This window comes from Aythya marila, assembly GCF_965140915.1.
Source record: "Aythya marila genome assembly, chromosome: Z".
NCBI lineage: Eukaryota > Metazoa > Chordata > Aves > Anseriformes > Anatidae > Aythya > Aythya marila.
Window position 1 is genome coordinate 55,003,738 of NC_139080.1, and position 20,436 is coordinate 55,024,173.

Consider the following 20,436-nt stretch of genomic DNA (forward strand, 5'->3'; position numbering starts at 1 on the left):
AGGGTTGTTTCTGTGATGGTTAGTACTGTAGCATCAATAGAAGCCAGTTATGGATTAGACTCTGCAGAAATGAAAGTAAAAACAGTGCCTGACCTGTAGCTTACCTTTGTGAAGGCCTGTGTATCCTCTTCTGCAAATATCCTAGGTCTGTCAGGGTTTTGTTGAGTTTAGTTACACTATCTTAATGATTTTTTTCCCTATAAGAATAACATGTAGTCTCAAATTCAACATCATCTTAGCATTTGCTATTTTGTCTGTTTGCTTTGGGAGATTCGTTTCACCTAGGGTTGGAAATTCTGTCTCATGATATAGATCAGGACAAAAAAAAAAAAAAAAAAAAAAAAGTGGAAAGATTGGCACATTGGTTACTATGAAAGAAACACTTTCTACTAGTGTACTGGTTACTAGTGTCCTGTGAATAGGAACGTGAAGGCACCCTGAGAGAAATCTGAATCACAAGCAAGTCTTCTTCACTTTTCTAATTGTTCCCAAGATTGATGTTAACCTGAGTTTGGGAGATGGCAATACTAACACAAAACAGGCTAGGCATTGTTAACTGAAGAAGTGCTGGACAGGAAACAGGCAGGAGTTCTAAGTGTAAAGTATGGAAAATCAATTTTTTGCTTTGAATTGTGGCACGGAACTGTAGAAATGTGAAAATTATACAAAGGCATGGTCTCTAGTTCCAATCGATGTGCTAAAAATGTGTTTGATGAAGGTTTTAAAAACAATCTTTCCTAATGTTTACAAAATCCTTTACAAAGATGGCAATAATAATAATAAGAAAAGTTTAATGCTTCTCTAGAAACATGCAAACATGCACCATCAGGTCATTTCTAGCACAGAGTGAAGATTCTCTGGGATGAACTGGATGAACTTCATGAAAGCCTGGTGCATTCCCGCAGCATGAGGAGGAACCCTAATGAGCACCTGGATGCAGAGCTGTCAGGGAGGAGAAGCAGCAGCCACTCTGTGGGCTCACAGACACATTTTTAGCTCTACAGAAAGAAAGAAGCAAGTCCCAGCAAGGTCATGGAAGTGTCCATGTGAACTGCAAGCTGACCTGCAAAATGGCAATGATCTGTTCCACTGCTGGTCTCATTCCACATTCAGCACATAACGGGGCGTTTATTTCTCCTACTGTCAGTGGAAACATAAAAGCCTCTAAATCCATGTAAATTGCTCAGACAAAAGGTATATTAATGCAATCTGCTACAGTCCAGAGTTGCATTTCTTCCAGCAGCACTGTAAACAGCATTCCCCCAATTCAACATCATCTACCATTTTCCTGCATCAGGAGGGGGAGGATAAATTCATTCACTGCTTCAGCAGTGCCTGATAAATCTTTGGAAGTCCCTTGATTTCTGAGCTCCTAGTTGGAGAATGGTTGGTTTGTGTATTGCCGTAAATCTCAGATATTACAGTCCAAAATACTGTTATCAGAGATTTAGATACTCCAATTAACAATCAAAATTGTTCAGAGCCTCTTGTTGTTCAGTTCTCCAAAGAGATACAGCAAGATTCTGGCAACAGGATTTGCCAGGGTGAATTCATGGTTAGCAGACCAAAGACCAAACTCTTTGACGCCATTATCTCTACCACCATCTACATTGTCTGACTTGAGGCAAACAAAGTGTCATCTAACTGCCTTGGATGGTGATGCTAGGGAAGAGGTACTCCCAGAACTTGTACTGTCTTCTGAGAACAAACTGCATACACAAAAACAAGACCATGGGAACCTTGAAACTTGTAGGTAACCTCTAGAGTAGTTTCTGTGTCCTTGTGTTTTCATGATTTGAACTGCTCATTTCTTGTCCTCCAGGTGAGCCCTCTGATCACTTTTCTGTTCTAGACACCTGAATCCAGTTTTCTCACAAAAAAATGGTCCTGATTTTGGAAGATACATCTTTTTATCTGTTCTTTGCAAAAGCTCATTGCAGGGGTGACCAGGAGCATCTCGTCTGGTGCAATAGCCCTGAAAGTGACTTAGGTGTCTCTGAAGGTTGCAGGCAGTGGATTAAATCTCCCACTGTTATTCTCAGCCCCTGCCAAAATCGGACTTCTGCCTGCATGTGCAGGCTGGTGTCTGCAAGGTTCCTCACGACAGGTGGGTTCAGGGTCTCAGAGTCTGAGGCCAGTCCCATCGTTCTGCCTCAAAGGCAACTGAGGCATGGGCACCAGACATCTAAGGAGCTGTGTCTAAGGAATCCCACTTTCTTCTCAGCACTCAGCCTGCTGGACCATTACCATGACAAAGGAGGATTATTGACTTTCATAGCCATGATGCCTTTGATTTGAGGCTCGCTTTGATTTGGGGCAGTAGGGTTCACTGGCCCAGAGAAGTGATGGTCTCCTCCAGGTGAGGAGCAAGGATAGAAACACATTTTTGAGAAGGAGGAGGAAGAAGGAAAGAACTAGCCGAAGAGGCTGAATGGAAGCTATAATGGGTGCTGTTAGTCTCTGGGAAGGGCCCAAAAGCAGACTGTGATTCCTTAAGACAATTAAAAGCAAATTGTCTGGCTGAATGATCGCAGGGCAAGGAAGATGCTCCCCCAGACTATAATTCAAGGGGCTGAATGGCCCTCAAAAATTGAGAGGAGAGAGGGGAAAGGAAAAAAAAAAGAAAAAAGAAAAAAAAAAAAAGAAAGAGAAAAAAAAACAGAGGATGAGGCAAATGATGGAACAGATGTGAGTGCTTTTGTTGGCAAGACTTGGAGGCTAGCGGGATGGCGATAGGCTAATTTGAGGCGCATAATGCCAGGTTCCTTTCATATGCAGAACAGCACTTTGATCCAGTGTGGATGAAAGTGCTGAAAAGTGGAGAGGATGGCAGGGGGTCTTTTGTCTTTGACAAAAAAGGCATCTGCCGGGCTCTAACCCCCTTTTCTCCACCCCCTTAGCCTAGCAGGCCACTCCAACAATGCTAGCAAAGGGGACAAGTGTCTCCTGACAGCTGAAGAAATCTCCAGGAGGAGAATGAGGTTTGCAGCAATATGTATACCAGAGAGCTTAATCGATTTTTTCCACAGTACAAAAAGGGAAAGGGCTGGGGGAAGACAGAGAGATCACAGTGGAAATGGGAGGTGGGAGGAAAAAAAATCCCTTTATAATAAACTTGTTACTTTTGTTCTCCAAATACATCTTTTCAGGAGATGCTTTGATGCTAGTATGAATACACTTAATGGAGCGGGGTAGGGTAGAGTTGCTGGGGCGGGGGAGGTGTGAAGTAAGGAAGAGTAGTCTTGCAGGGAGGACAAATGTAGAGTGATTTCGGTGGATTCCAAAACAGCAAAGATTTTGGAATTAATAAAGCACAGTGAAATGCAAAAGACACCCAGAAAGTAGACACATAGTTTGTGTAACATTTGTTTGAGGAATTCAGATCAGTACAAGTTCTTGGGTTTGATTTCTGGGCAAAATTGAAAACTTTTCTTCAAACCTTCCTTCTTTTTCTGTTCTCTTCTTAACTTCCTGGACTGATTACAAATTAAAGCACTTCAGGTCTAAGAGGGGATCTGGGAAGGCAAGTGCTATTTGTGCCGAGCAAATACACCAGTTGCAGATCTGCTGCTGATCTGATTCCTGATTCTCCCTCTCATGCTCTGTCAACTCTCTTCCAGCTTTTCACATCTGGTAAACAAGACTGGGATTGAATCCCCAAAGTTTGATGACTGCAGTCTTCCTTAAGTACCACTTTGTACCAAGTCTAATGTTTTCTTTTAGAAATAATGACAGATAAGAGTTATCGACATCTAAGCGAGACCCACCTCAGCAAATTAAATCATTTAAGAACAGAAGGTTCAGGGATCTTCTTTCTTTTGAGATCCTGACAGCATTTATCCAGTACTGTTTACCAAAGATAACCTTCACACCGGGGCACAGCTTTAACCAACACCTGGTGCTGCTAACAGCTTCTCCTTCTTTATCCCCACACGTCCCTTTTCTTTCTACCCAGGACTTACCCTTCCCCCAGGAAGGTACAAGCGATGCAGAAATAAGGAGAAGATATCACATTCCTTGACAGGCTCTACACACACTGATGCCAAGCTGTAATCCTGTGTAGTTGTTCAGTGGGAGCGCCAGGGTCCCCCTCCAACAGATGCCACCATCCAATTCAGACCAGCTGATGTGGAGAGTATTTTGGCAACAGCATCTCCTACCTTCCAGCTTTGAAATGCCTGCTGACATGAGTTACTATAACTCATTGGGAAAGACTTGGAAGGCAATTGGTGCTACTTTGATTACTGGCCATTTGTCATTCCTTGACTTTTCCAGCTCCCAGTGCTTGAAATGTGGTTGAGAATGGTGCTGAGGGACTTTGTCTGCTGCTGCTGCTGTCAGCAAGGGAGCTGAGACCACCCCGGTCCCTTACACACCTCCAGGGTGAAAGTCACCTCCCCAGGTGGGCTTCAGGTGGTTCTTGTGAGGTTTCACTCTCAGGTGCCACACAGTGATAGGGTGCTGGACAAGAGCCAAATGGGGAAATATATTGCTCACAGGGAAGCCTGACTTGCAGGGAACAGCCCTCTGTACTCCTCCATGCCAAGGAAAAACAACCCACACAGGACCACACAAGCCAGATGACAGAGCTGAGAAGTCCAAGATAGCCTGCTACGTACAGAGGTAATTGTGATCAGGACTGTGTACAAATCTCAGGTAGTGAGCTTGGACATTTTGTTCTTTGAGGTGAAACATGAACCACCTCATTATGAAAAGTCTACTGTGCTTCTCCAGCTGGGCAGACACATCCTTCAGCTGCCACCATCTTGAGACTTCTCTGTGTGTTCAGTACCAACTCTTCCATCTGCACACCAGAAAGAGACACCCTTACCATGGTCCAGACAGCTGCCAAAGCTGCCTCGCCACAACGTCTTTGTGTCATGCCAGCAGTATGTCTGAAAATACGAAAGGAGTGGGAGTGGGTTGTTATTATTCCTGTGTAAACATGTGCAGTAACTCTTCATAACTGCAGGTAGTTATTTCAGTTTTAGATTGTGCCGCTAAGGCAGGTTTATTTAGCTGTTTGCAGTTTATTTTGCGCTAGTTTTTTACTGCTGGTGTGTGGGCATGAGGAAGGGAAGATGCCTGTGTGGGTCAGCCTGGTTGCTACAGTCCAGGCCAGGTGTGTGAGCCTGTTTGTGGGAGAGACTGAATCCGTTTCCCCTGAAACATGCTGCAAGGCTGGAGGGAAAAGGTGTATGTGGAGCAGAAAGTAGCCTGCAGACGGAGAGCCAGCCCAGATAAAGCAACAGCAGGAGTGCAGGCTGTGAGAGCACAGGAAGGTTTGCTTTGTTTTCATGTCTCATCAAGCAGGCTGGTGTTTTCTCTACAGAAGATGGCTACCTCTGCTGGCTTGTGTTTGGATAAAAATTGAACTGTGGAGATTGCAAAGCCTTTGTGATGTGCATACTCTGCATCGAGGCAGAGCTACCTGACCAGCTCAGGAACCCCTCACAGATCTTACTGCTGCTCCGTGGGCAGGGTCAATCTGGTTGTTGTTTTAAAGGCTGCAGAGTTTAGTAAGAACCATATTGTTTTAGTGGTACATTGTCCCAGTGGGTGCTGCTATGGTAGTCCAAATAACCTACAAAAGAATCCATACCCATGGAAGTGTTTTTGGCTGCACTGGTTGTACATACGAACTTTTCCTGGCATAACTTAGCAGCCCTGGCTGTAGAAACCTCACATTTTCAGCACAGATTTGGCTTCTGTCTCAGTGAATCTCATCTGGTCATTAACATCCATTAGAGCTTCTCTGTGTGGGAAGTGAAGCCAAACAAATGGAAAACAATGGCTTCAGAATGCAATAAACCCCAGCCTCCATGCAAACTTTTGTGCAGAAATAAAGTGGTTTCAATTTGTTTTTGTTTAATTTACTTCCAAATAAAGCAAATATCCTTTGTTAAATCTCCTCAGATAGTCTGATGTAACTTTCCTGAGTGGTTAGTTTGATATAATTTTCCTGAGTGTCCACCTGCGGGTATTCTTTTTATCAGGTGCAGTTTGTGACTTTTTGCCCCTTTTAAACACATGAGATGGGAGTGAGTGTTGCTATTCATGAACACCCTTCCAGAACTAAAGATAAATTTTGTGTTCTCATATTCAGTTACATACACAGTGGTTTGGATCCAGGTGGGCATTGTAGTGGGGACAGCATGATTTCAAGCTCTGTGCACTTTTCTGGATTGTTGTCCTGGGGAAGGGCAAATTATGCCTGTTTGTTCCTATATCCATCCTGTCTTGGAAACCCAAGACTTGGTTCACACAACCTGAGTACATGAAGACTCGTGTGTGAGTTTCATGTTATTGACAAATACCTCTAGTTTCAGAATGCTTTTGTTGGTGTCCAGGAGTTAACTCCACAGAGACCTTGTCAACCTGCACAGTGCCATCTTGGAAACAAGAGCTGGGAAAATAAGCCCTCATAAGAGTAATTCTGAAATGCGTTTGAAGACCTCAGCAGACATCCCTCAGGTTACTTTCTTTAGAAATAAAGAATAATCAGGCAGTAGATTATAGGAGAACTTGTTGCTTTCTTGTGCCTTTCAAACAGGTCATCTGTGGGGATGCCTGTGCCAGAAGCCAGTGGGGTGGCAGATCTTTGGCTCAGACCCTGAGGCCATTACCAAGAAACACTGACACAAGAAAACCTGTAGAGGATCTCTGCTGATCTCTCCTAGGGGTAGGATCTGCTCAGCCACCACTCTGGTGGTTGTTCTAGTGTATGCACAGTTTAAGGCAGAGAGAGTGGGAGCGTTTATTTTCCAAGGTGAATGCTGAGGAGGAGGGAGCGTGCATCAGGGGCTGCTCTGCCCATGGGGAAGGTAGCAGCCTGGGGCCCTGCCAGCCACTTGGCCTGCAGGCAGCTCCTGGAAAGGATTTGTGCTGGAAATAAGTGGGGGAGCCAGGGGAGCACAATGCAGGAAGCCCCAGGGTGAAATCTTCTGTGTGGATGAGGAAGAAGGGGTGGACAAGCTTGTTTGAGGTGTGGGGATCAGAGCCAGTCAGGCCTAGGCTCTATGATGACTGGTAGGCTGCTGTCTAGTGGAGCAAGAGTCTTTCAAAAGACTGTTTAAATAAAGAAACTCCTCTTCTGCATGAATCACATCACAGGGAAAGCCACACAGAGTTGCGTGTTGCAAGGTGATTTCCTATACTCAGGTCTGTGGGACATGGCAAGTAATTAGCTGCAGACCTGGAGGAGGCCTGGGTTGGTGAAACGTGGAGTAGGGTACTCGGAGTGGGAGCAGCTTCAGTGAGTCCTCTGAGGGTGGTTGCGTGTTTGTGACCTCCTCGAGGAGCGAGTCAAGAACTCACAAGGAACTCTGTCTTTTCCTCCTTCTCCCCTCCCCCAGGTGATCTTTGCTTTGAATCAGACTCTCTTGCAGCAGGAGAGCCTCCGAGCAGGCAGTTTCCAGATCCCCTATACGACAGAAGACCTTATCAAGCATTACAACTGTGGGGACCTCAGCTCCATCATCTTCAACCATGACACTTCTCAAGTGAGTCTTGCCACCGCAGCCCTTGTGCTACACACACGTCCCGGTAGCTCTAACCCCTGTCTCACGCTTGTCTCTCCTCAGGCAGGGGCCAAAGACAGCTAACCTATCTTTTTCCTGTGCCTGCTCTTCCAGGAGTCTGCGCTAGCTCACCGCCCTCTTACTGCACACAAGCAGCAAAGGCGCACCTGGCTTTCCCTTTTGGACGAATGCCGTGTTTGCTTTAGCATCAAAGCTCTATGAGTTAATCCTTTATTTTCTTAAGGATCCTGTGGAATTGCGCTAACTTGGGTAGGAGCGAATGTAGTGCCAACAGAGGGTAGAAGCAGGCTCTTTTGTGCAAACAGTGATAGAGAAATGCTGTCTTGACTTTGACACTTGTGTAAGGCTAGGCAAGTTGCAAGCTTTTTAGTTTCTCATATCAGTATGATTCTGCACTGTGGGCAAGGCGCAAAGAAGAGAAATGGAGTGAAACAAAGAAAAAGATAGATTTAGACTGAATGTCAAGGAAAAGAAAACCTCAGAGGCCTCACAGACTTCGTTTATGGAGACGGTTTCCCAAGCAGCACAGTGGAATGCAATGCTCTGATCTTTAAACCACAAGAAAATGCCCAGCAGGGACCAATTTGGCCTGTTTGGGCTGTTAGATAGCTAACCTCAGACTGAGACATCAGGCCTCTCTTTATTCTTGTGTGTGAGGTACTGCCTGGCAATTTGTGCACTTCAATGAAAATGTGACTCTAGCCTCGCAGTGCTGAACAAGCGTGTGTTGGTACCTGGGCTTTCCCTGCTGAGTAACAGTTTTCATATGGCCTTTTGATACATACAGCGCAGTGCTGCAGATCTGGAAATACTGTCATACTAACCCTTGCTTCTCTGGCACTGAGCTTTGTGCGCGTGTTACCTTCCTGTCCTGTACACCCTTCAGCCTGCCAGTGCTGGCAACCTGGTTGTTAATAATGCTTAGCTCTTACACAGTGTGTTTCATTCATAGATTTGAAAGGGTTTCTCAAAGGAGGCCAGCACTGTAACAGCATACAGATGCTGCACCGCTGTTCTGCTAAGGTGTTGCAGACTGCAGAGCTGATGTTGCCTTGGGGGCCTTGGAAAGAACAGCTCTTGCCAAGACATGCTCTCCAAGGGAGCAAGCGCCCTTTACTTAGACAAGCAGCTCCTCCGCAGGGCAGTCCCCATCACAGCAAAGCTGAATAGCCTGCAAGTTGAACAGCTTACATTTTTAAGGAGAACTTATCTGTGAATTGTATATGACCCTGTGCTTGACCCACTGTGAGCTAAACACCCTTTTGCAACAGGCGGTGATAGTCTGAGTCACTTCAGAGCCTCTCCAGGTGCTGTATCCTTGCAAGGGAAAGCACCTGGCTTAGTGACCCTGCTTCCCAGAAAATGTCTCTTGCAGACCCTGTTCTTAGCAGTCCCTGTAGCTGCAATGTCCAGAGCTACTTATGGAAGAAGGCATGGTGGCTGTGACTCCAAACCCATGATTCTCTCCAGTTGTAAGAGGTCGGGGTAGTATGCAGCCACAGCAGTCTTGGGGGCCCCAGGAGATGTACTCAGTATTTGAAAAAATACCTTGAAGACAGAACTACACCTGGTAAAACTTTCTTTCTTGACAAAATTTGGGTCTCCTTTTTTTCAGAAAGTTTGGGGATGTTTTTGTTAACTAGTTCAGAGTGTGCACTTACTCTTAGACAGCCCCAAGGGTTTGATACTAGTCAAACTCTCCAAGAAGAGTGTAATTATAATTATAGTCATGTCATACCCATGACAATTTAAGGAAGAAGTATGTAGTTAAAGATGGCCAGGGGCAAATATTTACTTTCTTCAGCCAAGCAATCAGGATTTGGGATCTATGGTGTGGCAAACTGAGAATATTTGTTGACTTCGCCTTTAAAAATAATAATAATCTGGCTGGCTTATGAAATGATGTGTTGAGAGAAATGGAACACTATGCATTATTAGCAGTTTGTTAAGTCATTTTTGGCTTTCTTTGGGTTTTGTCCTACTGAATGTGTGTTGAAAGACAGGGCAATTGCCACATTCAGTGATGGAGCAAAAAGCCTGTGCATGATGTCTGCCTGAAATAAGTGGCCCTTTTTGAGGACTTTTTTTTTTCTTTTTATCTTAGGTCCCAAATTTCATTAATGCTACACTGCCAGCCCATGAACGGATTACTGCCCAAGAGATAGACAGCTACTTCCGTCAGGAGCTCATCTACAAGCGAAATGAGCGAATGGGAAGGAGAGTGAAGGACCTGCTGGAAGAGTACCCAGACAAGAGCTTCTTCTTTGCATTTGGAGCTGGTATGTGACTGAGGTGTTCTTCGACCTGAACACATTCTTTCCACATCCCTTAGAAGCTTTGGACAAGTGGTTGCCTCAGTTTAGAGAAGGGTCAGTACTTTCACCTTGGTGGACACAGAACACAGCTGTGGTCTGGTAATTGCACCATACTGGAAAAACTTTCTGCAGTATGCAAAGAGCTCACAACATATGTATTGATTATAATATTTATTAGTTACAGACTTGTTTCTTCTATTTCATATGCACATAGTCACAGATACTGAACCAATGGTAGTGCATACATAAAAGAAATACACACTTACACAAACATGGTTATGCTCTTGCCAGCCAGGGTAGAAGGGCAGAAGCACAGAGCTGAAATGAAAGGTAACAAGAGCTTGCATCAGCATTTGAACAAACCTTTCAAGAACACATCCAAAAGAATAACATTCCGAAGTGTGTGAATCTAAGAGACCTTCTAAATGTAAGGGGAGATGCAAGGCACACTTTCACCTTTCTGCTGCAGATCACTGTCTCTTCCACTGCACTTTCACAACTACAAGGGAATTTTGTCTGTCCCTATTTTGGAGCAGAGTATTTTTCCCAGAAAGGGAAAAACTACCTCATCTGCTCCTTAGCAGCCAGCAGGAATCCATAGGCACATCTAGTGTGCATATCCAACTCAGTGGGTGGAGAGTGTAAACAAGATTGTTTGTGTAAACAAGATTGTTTTGCCTTGACTCCTGTGCTTTGTTCTAGCTCCAGGGAAGGGAAAAAGTGAGAATGAGTGCAGGTGCTAATTCCCACAGAAGCAGTTCATACTGTCCACCATGAACCATGTGGGCCTTGTGAGAGAGGAAGAACTGAAAGCACTGCCAGGACCCATGTGATGTTTTCTGTTCTCCATGGCCACTGCTTTAGTGAGGATGGAAGATCTAGACAAGGAAAGGAAAATATTTACTTAAACAGTGTAAAAGCATTAGTATTTGAAGTCTGTGACAACCTCCTCACTTGCAGCAGGGAGCTGTGGTTACAGACTTAACATAACAAGGGTCCTGTGTGTGAGGGCAGAGAGGTAATGAATGGTGGCTGATAGCGTCTGTTCAGGCAAGCATGAAGATTTGCTATCTCCTTGCCATATCACTCTGCTCCATGCAGCTCCCTGTCAGGAAGGAAGGTGAAGCAGGTACAGTTTGTATAGATTTTGGTCTCTAAGCTAAGACAAGAGCTTGGCTGTACTCCAGTAGCTGATGTGATTCTGACCACACTTGTCCTGGCTGGTCTGAAGTTCCTGATACATCTGCCCTGAGTGCCAGCTGCATCAGTTGCAGGTAGCCATTCCGTGTTGTCAGGGCTCCAGTAACTGGATCACAACAGAGGAACGAGCAGCCCAGGCTCAGATGCAAATGGGCAGACATGCATGCCAGTGTCGCTCTGAGTTAGTCCTGTCCCAAGAGCTGGAGAAAGGAGAGCCTCTCCATCTCCTTGCACACACACACTGCATCCCAGTTGCATCCCAGTAGCTGTGCTGGATAAATCACCTAGCTTCAAGGTTCTTTTGTATCATTTGTCTCCCTTCCAGTCAATTTCCTTGTCTTCCTACTCTTATCCCCCAGACTTCCTTCACTGTAATTAGCATGCACAGTACACTTCCCACAGTCCAGAAGCACTGCAGGAGCAGGACAGATGGACAGATGTGTGGCTGTTAGCACCCACTGCTTCTTGCCCTTTTCTCTTTTCTCCCGTGTCCTTCCAAATCCTTCTCTACCATCATGACAACCCAAAACCCATCCCAGGCTTCCTGCATTCTTGCTTTACTCCTTTCTATTATTTTCCTTTTCTCAGCTGCCCCCTTCTTTGTCCCAGTTGCCTCTTTCAGTAAAGCAGAGTTAAGATTCACACAGCACTTCGCTGTTGCAGTGCTGCCTAGAGCCCTGGGCCCATGTGAACACGCTTAATGAGTGGCTTATGTGCACATGTCTTGCTTTCCAACCACCATGCAACCTTTTCCATCATGCTTTTGAATCCAGACAGGTTCATTCACTTCTCTGGGGACACTAGATCCACTCTGAAACTACCTCTTATTTTACTCTGGCTTTGCTACCAGGCTGGCCTCCATTCTCATCTGCTCTTCCAAATAGCTCTGCATAAAATACAGTGTCAGCCTCCCCCTGCCCCTTATGCAATAGGGAATTAAACAGCAGTATGCAGAGATACTTGTGAGCAAAAGATATATAGCAGGAACCCATTTTTTTAACAGCAGAATTCCTCATTATCTCCTTGTTTGTCTGCATGGGGACTTCTTTATTTGTTTTGCATTAATTGCCTAAATTAGATAAGTAACATCACAGTGCATAATGCAGAAAACAGATCAATTTCTGTACAGTTCTGAGGTTTTCTTAGTGCACAATGCAAATTTGAGTGCAGGCTTTGATTGTTTTCCAGAGAGCTAATTGAGCCTTTTGCTTATCCAGATTCCTGTATGACAGGTGATTCTGCACAAGATTTATTTTGATGCCAGCAAGTAGTGAAGATGAACTAATAACTTGGGCACAATTCTTTGCATCGCTTGAATATTGTTCTCTTGTTCAATTACTCGAATAGGGCCCCAAGAAAGTGATAGTACAGGGCACATTATAATGAGCTGCAGCAGAAAGTAGCAGAAAAGAGGAAAGAGAAAGCCTATAGGAGTGGGACTAAATCATCATTGCATTGTAGCTTTCCCTCTCTTGGCCACCAGTGTAAAATTTTCTCGCAGCAGTGATTGGTAAATTGCAGGACAAGATTGCATTAAAATGGTAGTAGGTTATCAAAGGGTTCCAGGATAGAAGGGAGAAAGGACTTTTAGTTGTTTCTTTTCAGATTTTTCCACAGTGTGCCTTTTATTTTTAAAAGAGCTACATTTTTTTAAAGGGAAGTTCAATATTCTCCATTAACCAAACATCACTGAAAAAAAAAAACACTTTTATCATCAATTATATCCAAAGAAGGTCATGGTTTGTGGATGGCTGAGATATTACAAATACACTCTCTTGTTATATAAAATACTGTTTGCATTTGTATTTTAAATGGGAGAAAAGCAGAAAAGATTAGTTATTTATTTTATCTTCCCAAGTGGATTGATATAGTTTAGAGATGTGTAATGCATTTTGCACAAAAAGCTCATGTATCTTTTCAGGTCTTAATGTAGCTGCATGGCTATAGATTTTGACTTCTTACATAGAATTATATGTGGTAATTTGCTCAGAAATAGATTTGATGGTTAGATCCAGTGTATTTTATGCTTTTACAACATTTTAACAGATCGTACACATTCACCCTGTATTCTGTTGAAAACGCTTCACAGTCAGATCTCATTTCTGGAACTGTTTTTTGTTTAGAAGTAATTTAAGCTTGCACAAAAGTAGAGAGGGAAAAAAAAAAAAAAAAAGATTCTGCTGAAACTATCCAAAAAGCTTTGTTTTTGGCCAAAGTGCAAACATGGAAAGTCTCAACCCAAAGGAAGTCTGTTGGAGGGAATTACAAAAACTTACGGAAAGAGAGAGATGGTAATGCCAGTGACATTCCACTAGGTTCAGTAAAGATTTTGTCTTAATTATGGACAGGCCTTTTTATGTAGCAGCACTTATAGTTACAAGTTAGATCTACTTACTGTTGTCTGTGGAAGAACTTGGGGACAAAGCCAGCTCTAATCTTCTACAAGCAGTCTTCCTTCTGTATTCATTGTTAATTTCTCAGAACTGTACGTGCAGTGTTCAAGATCTGAATGCTAAGCCAAAGTGACTGATGGAGTTTTTTAATCCAGAGACAGCCATGTCAGTAGCAGTATAGGTTTCTGGTTTATCCAGCAGATGCAAATTGAAGTAGAGAGGGCTGCACTGTGCTACTGTGCTGTGGATTTTTATCACTTGTACCGGTCTGTTACAAGGGTGCTGCCTGCTTGCTGAACCATCGCAGAGTCAGAAAATAGCTGAGGCTGGCAGATCATCTGGTCCAACTCCCATGCACAGAACAGGGTCATCCAGAGTAGGTTGCCTGTGTATGATCAGGTTCTGAGTATCCCAGAGACAGAGACTCCACAGCCTCTCTGGGCTCTCTAGTCTTTAACCACTCTCATAGTAAAGAAGCTTTTTCTTATGCCCAACTGAAATTTCTTGTGTGTCAACTTGTGTTCGTTGCCTCTTGTCCTTTCATGTGCACCACCGAGAGAAGTCCTGCTCCATCTGTTTTACAACCTCCTGTCATGTTTTTATACATAGATAATACCCACATGAGACTTCTTTTCTCCAGGCTGAACAGTTCCAGCTCTTTCAGCCTCTCCTGGTATGATAAAATATGATAGAACAGAACAGAATAGTTCAGTGGGATATTAGGAAAAAGGACAAACGTCATCTAGTCCTACTGCCTGACCACTTCAGGGCTAAAAGTTAAAGCATATTATTGAGGACATTAGGCAAATGCCTTTTGAATTACTGACAGGCATGGGACACCAACGACCTCACTAGGAAGCCTTTTACAGCATTTGGCAACCCTCACAGTAAAGAAGTTTTCTCTAGTGTCCAGTTTGAACCTCCCCTGGTGCAGCGTTGTGCCTTTCCCACATTTTCTGTCATTAGTTAGTAGGGAGAAGAGTCCAGCAGCTCCCTGTCCATTTCCCCTCCTCAGGAAGCTGTAGAGAACAATGGAGTCGCCTCTTAGCAGCCTCTTTTTCTCCAAACTAAACAACCCAAGTGTCCTCAGCTTCTCCTCAAGGGATGCTTTTATCATTTATCATATTTGTTGCCCCTTTCTGGACTTGCTTTTTCCCTGTCTCTCTTGGACTTGGGAGTCTATAATTGGATGTGTCTCATTAGTGCTATGGAGCAAGGAGGGATCTCCTTCCTCAGGCTGCTTGTATTGCTACTCCTAATGCATCTCCGGAGGCCATGGGCCTTTGCCACAAAGGGCACAATGCTGGCTGAAGGTCAGTTTGATGTCCAGTAGGACACCCCAGGTCCTTTTCTGCCAAGATGGCCTTCAGACAGCTGTTTCCCAGCCTATCCTGGTGCCTAGAGCTCTTCTTTCCCAGGTACAGGACTTTGTTTGCTGAACTTCAAGAACCAAGGTTGCACCATCCGTGCTAACCACTCCCAATCAGCTGTTTGTGCTTAACACATTTGGACATGTTTTTCAGAATGATGTGCTCCATCACCTTCCCCAGGCTGAGATGTAAGGCTTTACCAGTCTGTAGTTCCCCAGATCCTCCTTCTTGCCCTTCTTGAAGATAAGAGTGACACTTGCATTCTTCCAGCCCTAAGGGACCTTCACCAATTATTGAAGCCTTTTAAAACCAATCAAGACTGGCCTTGCAGTAACATTGCAAAGCTTCCTCAGTTCCTGCGTATGCATCCTGTGAGGACTTGTGCATGTCCGGTTTGTATGAGTGTTCCTTAACCAGGTAATCCTTACTCGACACTCAGCCTTCCTTGCACAGAGCTTTCCCTGTGGTCACAGGACCCTAAGAGTCCTGAAGACTGGTTTTACCAGTAAAGAAGGCAGGTATGGACTGAGTACCTTGGCCTTTTCCATGTCCTTTGTTGCCAGGTCTCCTGCCCCTTTCAGCACGTTTTATATAGTCTACATTTTACTGCTGCAGTACCAATAGACACATTCTTTGTTTCCCTTGATATTTCTGATCATGCTCAACTCTAGATGGACTTTCCACATGGTCACTTTTATTCCAGGATGAATGTGGCTGCTGTTGAAGAGGCTAAAGAATAAGATAAAAGAATACCTTGATTTTAATATATATATACATATCCTTTTTTTATTATTATTATGCAGGTGGAAGCATACTTAGTGGCATGAGACACTGACTTTTTGATAGGTAAGGCCTCAGGTGAAGCCAGAGTCTCTAGGAGCTGAGTTGAGTCTCTAGGAGCTGCGTTTAAATTCCTCTAGTCTCTCCTACTTCTTTGAACAGCTGAGAAACTCCAGAACTGCCAGCTCATGAATAAGCAGTATAGAGGGATCTAAGCTACCTTATATCCCTGTTGATGAAATGAAAGACTTTACTGAGATATGCTGGCTGATGTATGAACTTCAGAAGTCGGCCCTCTTAATCTTTTAAACACTGTCAAAATCCCTTTTGTCTCAGAGCTCTTTTTTATTATTATTGTTATTTTACCGCTCCTGAAAAAAATGCATCATTTTGACACTTTAAAGTGTGCTGGATATCAGCAAACCACCATTAATGCTAAGAAAAGAAAGATGACGATGAAAGCTTCTTCAGCAACCATTTCTTCTAATTACTGAAGGAAATAATGAAAGTATTTACTTGGTGTTACCCAGGTTTGTATGGATTCAAACCTCCAGGGACTAGCTGTTATTTTCCTTTTTTTTTTTTCTCTTTTATCCCAAGACCTCCCGAAAGAGTTGTTATGAGCAGGCTGATTAACCAATGCCTGAATTAGCAATTCAGCAAGTTGTTAATTCACTTAAAACACTCCAGGATCTTAGTTGTCTTACTCTCAGCAGTTGAGTCAACTGATACTCTCTAAACTAAAACTAACTCTCAGATGGTTGACAAGTAATCCAACAACATGCAAAAGAAACATAGAATCTAAAATAGAATCATAGCATATCCGGAGTTGGAAGGGACCCATGAGGATCATCAAGTCTAACTTCTGACTCTACACAGGGGAACCTACGAGTTAAACCCTGCTTCCTGAACACCAGCATGTTTGGGGCACTGATGACTTCCTTAGGGAGCCAGTTCCAGTGCCTGACCACCCATCAGTCTCCTCTAAGGATTTTTGCACCATTATAGAAGAGTAATTGCCCCTGAGCTGAAGATGGCTACATAACCCATCTTCCTAGCCGTCTGGACAAGGAAAAGAGAGAATATGTGACCCCATAGTCTATCATAGTCTACCAAATGGCTTCCTCTGATTTGTCTAGGTTTTGAGGCAGTCCTTGGGTTGTGTCAACCTCAGGTGCCAAGTACATTGGACACACAGACGTATGTGTAACTTTTTCCCTTGCCCCTTACTTCGTAACAAACAAAATAATCCTGGAAAAAAAATTGCCATGGGAGGAATTGGAATTGTGCTGAGTCTCTGCCTTCAATGTTGTGTAAGGTGGTGTCATTTCCATATAAAGCTGTTTGCTGTTATTTCTTGAAATTTGTTCACTCTGGCATTTTTGCATGGGAAATTATGCAAGAGGAGCTATATTTATGATATCCGAAAAATAAAAGATCAGAGAAAGGACCTGTTAACAGTTTATAAAAAATAATCAACAGTGCTATTCCCAGGATGTCTCTGTCCAGCTAAACAACTGTTTATACCCATAAAACAAAGCCAAACAAAAAAGCTGCCATGGGAATATGGAAGGTACCCAGGTAAATGAGATGGTTGGCCTGTGAAATTCATTGGGAATTCAGAGACCAACATGGAAGCTTTAAACCTGACCTCAGCCCATTTGGAACTGGAGATGAGGATGTGCACAGGGAATATAAACATATATATGTCTTTCATAAGGGATTTGAAATGTGTAATGAGGAAGTTCAGGAACAATTTGGGCAAAGCTGTACCTTGGCAGATCCTAGAAGAGGGCAAAAATGGGGGCAGGGTCAGGTAGCTGACATAACGATAAAACAGATTGAGTCCTGTGGGGCCACCTTGCTTCTCCCTAGGCACAAAGGGCTTGCTGATTGCCTGCCTCCGTCTGTCTCTGGAATGCAGCATCATTTTAGGCTCTTTGGGTGGGAAGAAAAGCTGAGTCCCTGAAGGTGTGCCCGTACCTCTGTAATCTGAGAATGCCAGATACAAGCCAGCAGCTTTGAGACTGTTTTCCTTAGTAGCTTCTTTGAGTCTGCAGAATGCTAATGACAGGGTTTATTAGAACAACAACCCCAAAGGGAATAGATAGTGTTGTGTGAAGGCAGGGCCCACATCGAAAGCCGCAGGGTTCACATGAAGGGCACTTGTCCTGACATCTCTGACACATGAAATGAGGAAAGCTTTGCATTTCTGCATTAGAGGCAGAAACCTCTGTTCCAGCTTATTAGTGGAACTGTCAAAATCAACCAGGTGAAACAGCTGTGTGTTGTTTCTGCTTCAGTCTGGTGACTGTCAGCTTCTTGTTATGCTAGGGTTTACCCTTTGCTAGCTCTACTAGGCAGCAACGGCAGGGAGACTTTCATCTTGTAATACATTTTTAAGCTTGTGGAATTTCAAGTCCCTAATACCTTTTTTTTTTTTGGGGGGGGGGGGGGGTGGAAATCACTGGTGTGGAATAGCAGCAGGTCCAGTGGCAAAGCTGACTGTGAGAGCCACAGTTCAGATGTAGCACTGGTATTTCCTTCCCTCGTTGTGTAATGTTATGCTGGCTGCTAGCATAGTCACCTACGTAAGTGTATCCTTGCCCAATGAAGCTGGGGCTTCAGCAGTGGAAAACTCTCAGTAAATGTCAGTACAGATGGAGCCTTGGTGGCTAAGCCTGCCTGAACAGAAGCCATTTCTTTTAACTCGGTTTTTCTAAAACATACCATATGAGGCTGTAAACTTTTTCCTTATGTTAACTTTGCTACAAATTTGGCCTTATAAACAGTGGAAAACTTTTTTTTTCCAGCTTCAGTTTTCGTCGTTATCAGGAGGTTTGACTTTGTCCAAAAGTGAAAATAGGAATCCAGGGAACCAAATGTAGTCAAGTCACACATTTAAGAGACAAAGATTTGACAGAAAACTTTTGTCTGGTAGATGAGAATATTTAATCATAGAATCATAGAATGGTGTCTTCTTGTCTTGCACTAAGAAAAAATGGTTTTATGTTATCTTATGAAATCGTAACTTTAAAGGTTATTTTTTATTCAATTAGGCAAATTTTCCCATGTTGTGCAAAGCCTACATCATAAAGTGTTTCTTGTTTACATGATTCTATTACAAGCAAATGTGGAAAGTAAATCCTAGTAATTGCATATATATGAACTACTTAGCAAAGGACATCACTTTTTAAAAGAAATTGAAGGTTTTATTGTTTTATTTTTTATTTCCTCCTGGATGAATGTAGGTTTGAGGTGCTTTCTTTAAGTTTCTCCATTTCTAGTGAAAATATTTTCTGTAGGTGAATGTTTTCCTGCCTGCCAGAATTTCCCCTTTGGTTTCAGAGTAATGAAGTATAATCCACTAAGATTTTATACTTAAAAAGGAATGTGAAAGAAATAGCATTTTTTGAAAAAAAAAAAAAAGGCAAAACAAAACAAAACAAAACAAAACAAACAAAACCTTCTTGGCCCAGCCTTAGTGGAGTTAAACCTCAAGTGAACATTTATGGAGTAATATTTCAGCTTATAGATAACCATAGGGACAAGCACTTTTGGAATTGTGCAGACTCAGCAAGATGGCATCTGGGGGGAATTTGATCTACACATATGCAGAGGTCTTGTGATGCAACATACTTGTATACCTGCACCTGACATGAACTGAGGAGTCTTTCAGTCAACTTAAACGCCCCTAGGACTGAACCCCCATTTTTAATTTTTCTCATTTCTCATTTCCTTTTCCTGGCAGCATTACACATTGAAAAGTACCATGATTTTGGTATCTTGGTTTCTGTTCCTGTACCTGAGCTTTTCATGACTTGGAAAGTACTGCTAGAATGATCAAGAAGTGTTATTTCTAGGCTTGTCCATTAGAGAGACAACTGCATGTTTTAAAATGACTTGATGTTCTGCATCCCAGCTAGTATTTAAAAGGTATGCCCATGTGTATGTGTGAGGCAAAGTGGTGACATTTGCCCCTGAGCCACAAAGATAGGTTTCTTTTTCTCATACTTCTTCTGGGCCAGTTTGAATTGTCCTAGGGAAAACTCTGTCCAACTAGGGAGAGTATTTTACTGGCTCAGACAAGGTTCCTATATTATGTAAGGATAAAACAAGGAAGTGTAACTCTTAGACCATGAAAGAGCTGAACATCCCCCTCAGTGTGCATTTTGCTGGTTTGGTCCTGGCAAGGCACCATGTCTTTCAGTCTGTAAATCATTCAAGGTTAATTTTCCCATCTCTGCTAAGTGGATAACAGCATTCTTTTCCACTACATCAGGGTGCTCAGCTGGGAATGTTTGCCACTGCTGGTGTTACCAGCCCATGTAGGCAGCCTCTTCCAGCTTTGCACAGGATTTTTAGGAACAAAGTTTCACAGTAATGTGGTTATACAAAGCCGAGGACTCCCTCTGCTTGCTGCAATGATATGACTGCCTCAGGTATGGCATGCTAAGCTCTGTCAGTAAGACATGGCTGGGGTTTCCCTTCTTTGCTCACTTAGTCTGATGAAAGCTGAGCCAGGCCATTTGGTGATATGTTTGAAAAATAGGCTTTGCCTGTCACTCACAGAGCATGAGCTGTCCTTTGTGTGCCAAAAAGGTTAGTATCAGTAAAGATCTGGGGACCAACCTTTTCTTTCTGATGATTTGTTTCTGTTTCACCCTGTTCAGCTCCTGTCAGGGAATAACAGGCCATGGAGTGGGTTAAAGAAAGTTACCCTGTAAAGGTTCTAGCCTGTGGGGACACCATTCTTCTACTATTTGACTGAAAACCTACTTTCTGTGTCTTTCTACTCAGTTGTTGTCCTAAGAGCTGTGTCCTCTGGGAACTCCTG

The 20,436-nt window shown here is 43.4% G+C and overlaps 1 protein-coding gene across 3 annotated transcripts in view; it reads left to right on the forward strand.

Moving 5' to 3' along the window:
- Window positions 1-20,436, forward strand: part of TRABD2A (TraB domain containing 2A) — a 78,869-nt gene that overhangs the window by 44,588 nt on the left and 13,845 nt on the right. For 2 of the 3 annotated variants that reach the window (XM_082783727.1, XM_082783729.1), the window contains exons 3-4: window positions 7,356-7,502; window positions 9,646-9,820. In XM_082783727.1, coding sequence (XP_082639853.1) covers window positions 7,356-7,502; window positions 9,646-9,820 — 322 coding nt within the window. The remainder of the gene's footprint in view (window positions 1-7,355; window positions 7,503-9,645; window positions 9,821-20,436) is intronic. The other variant, XM_082783728.1, reaches the window with a different exon arrangement.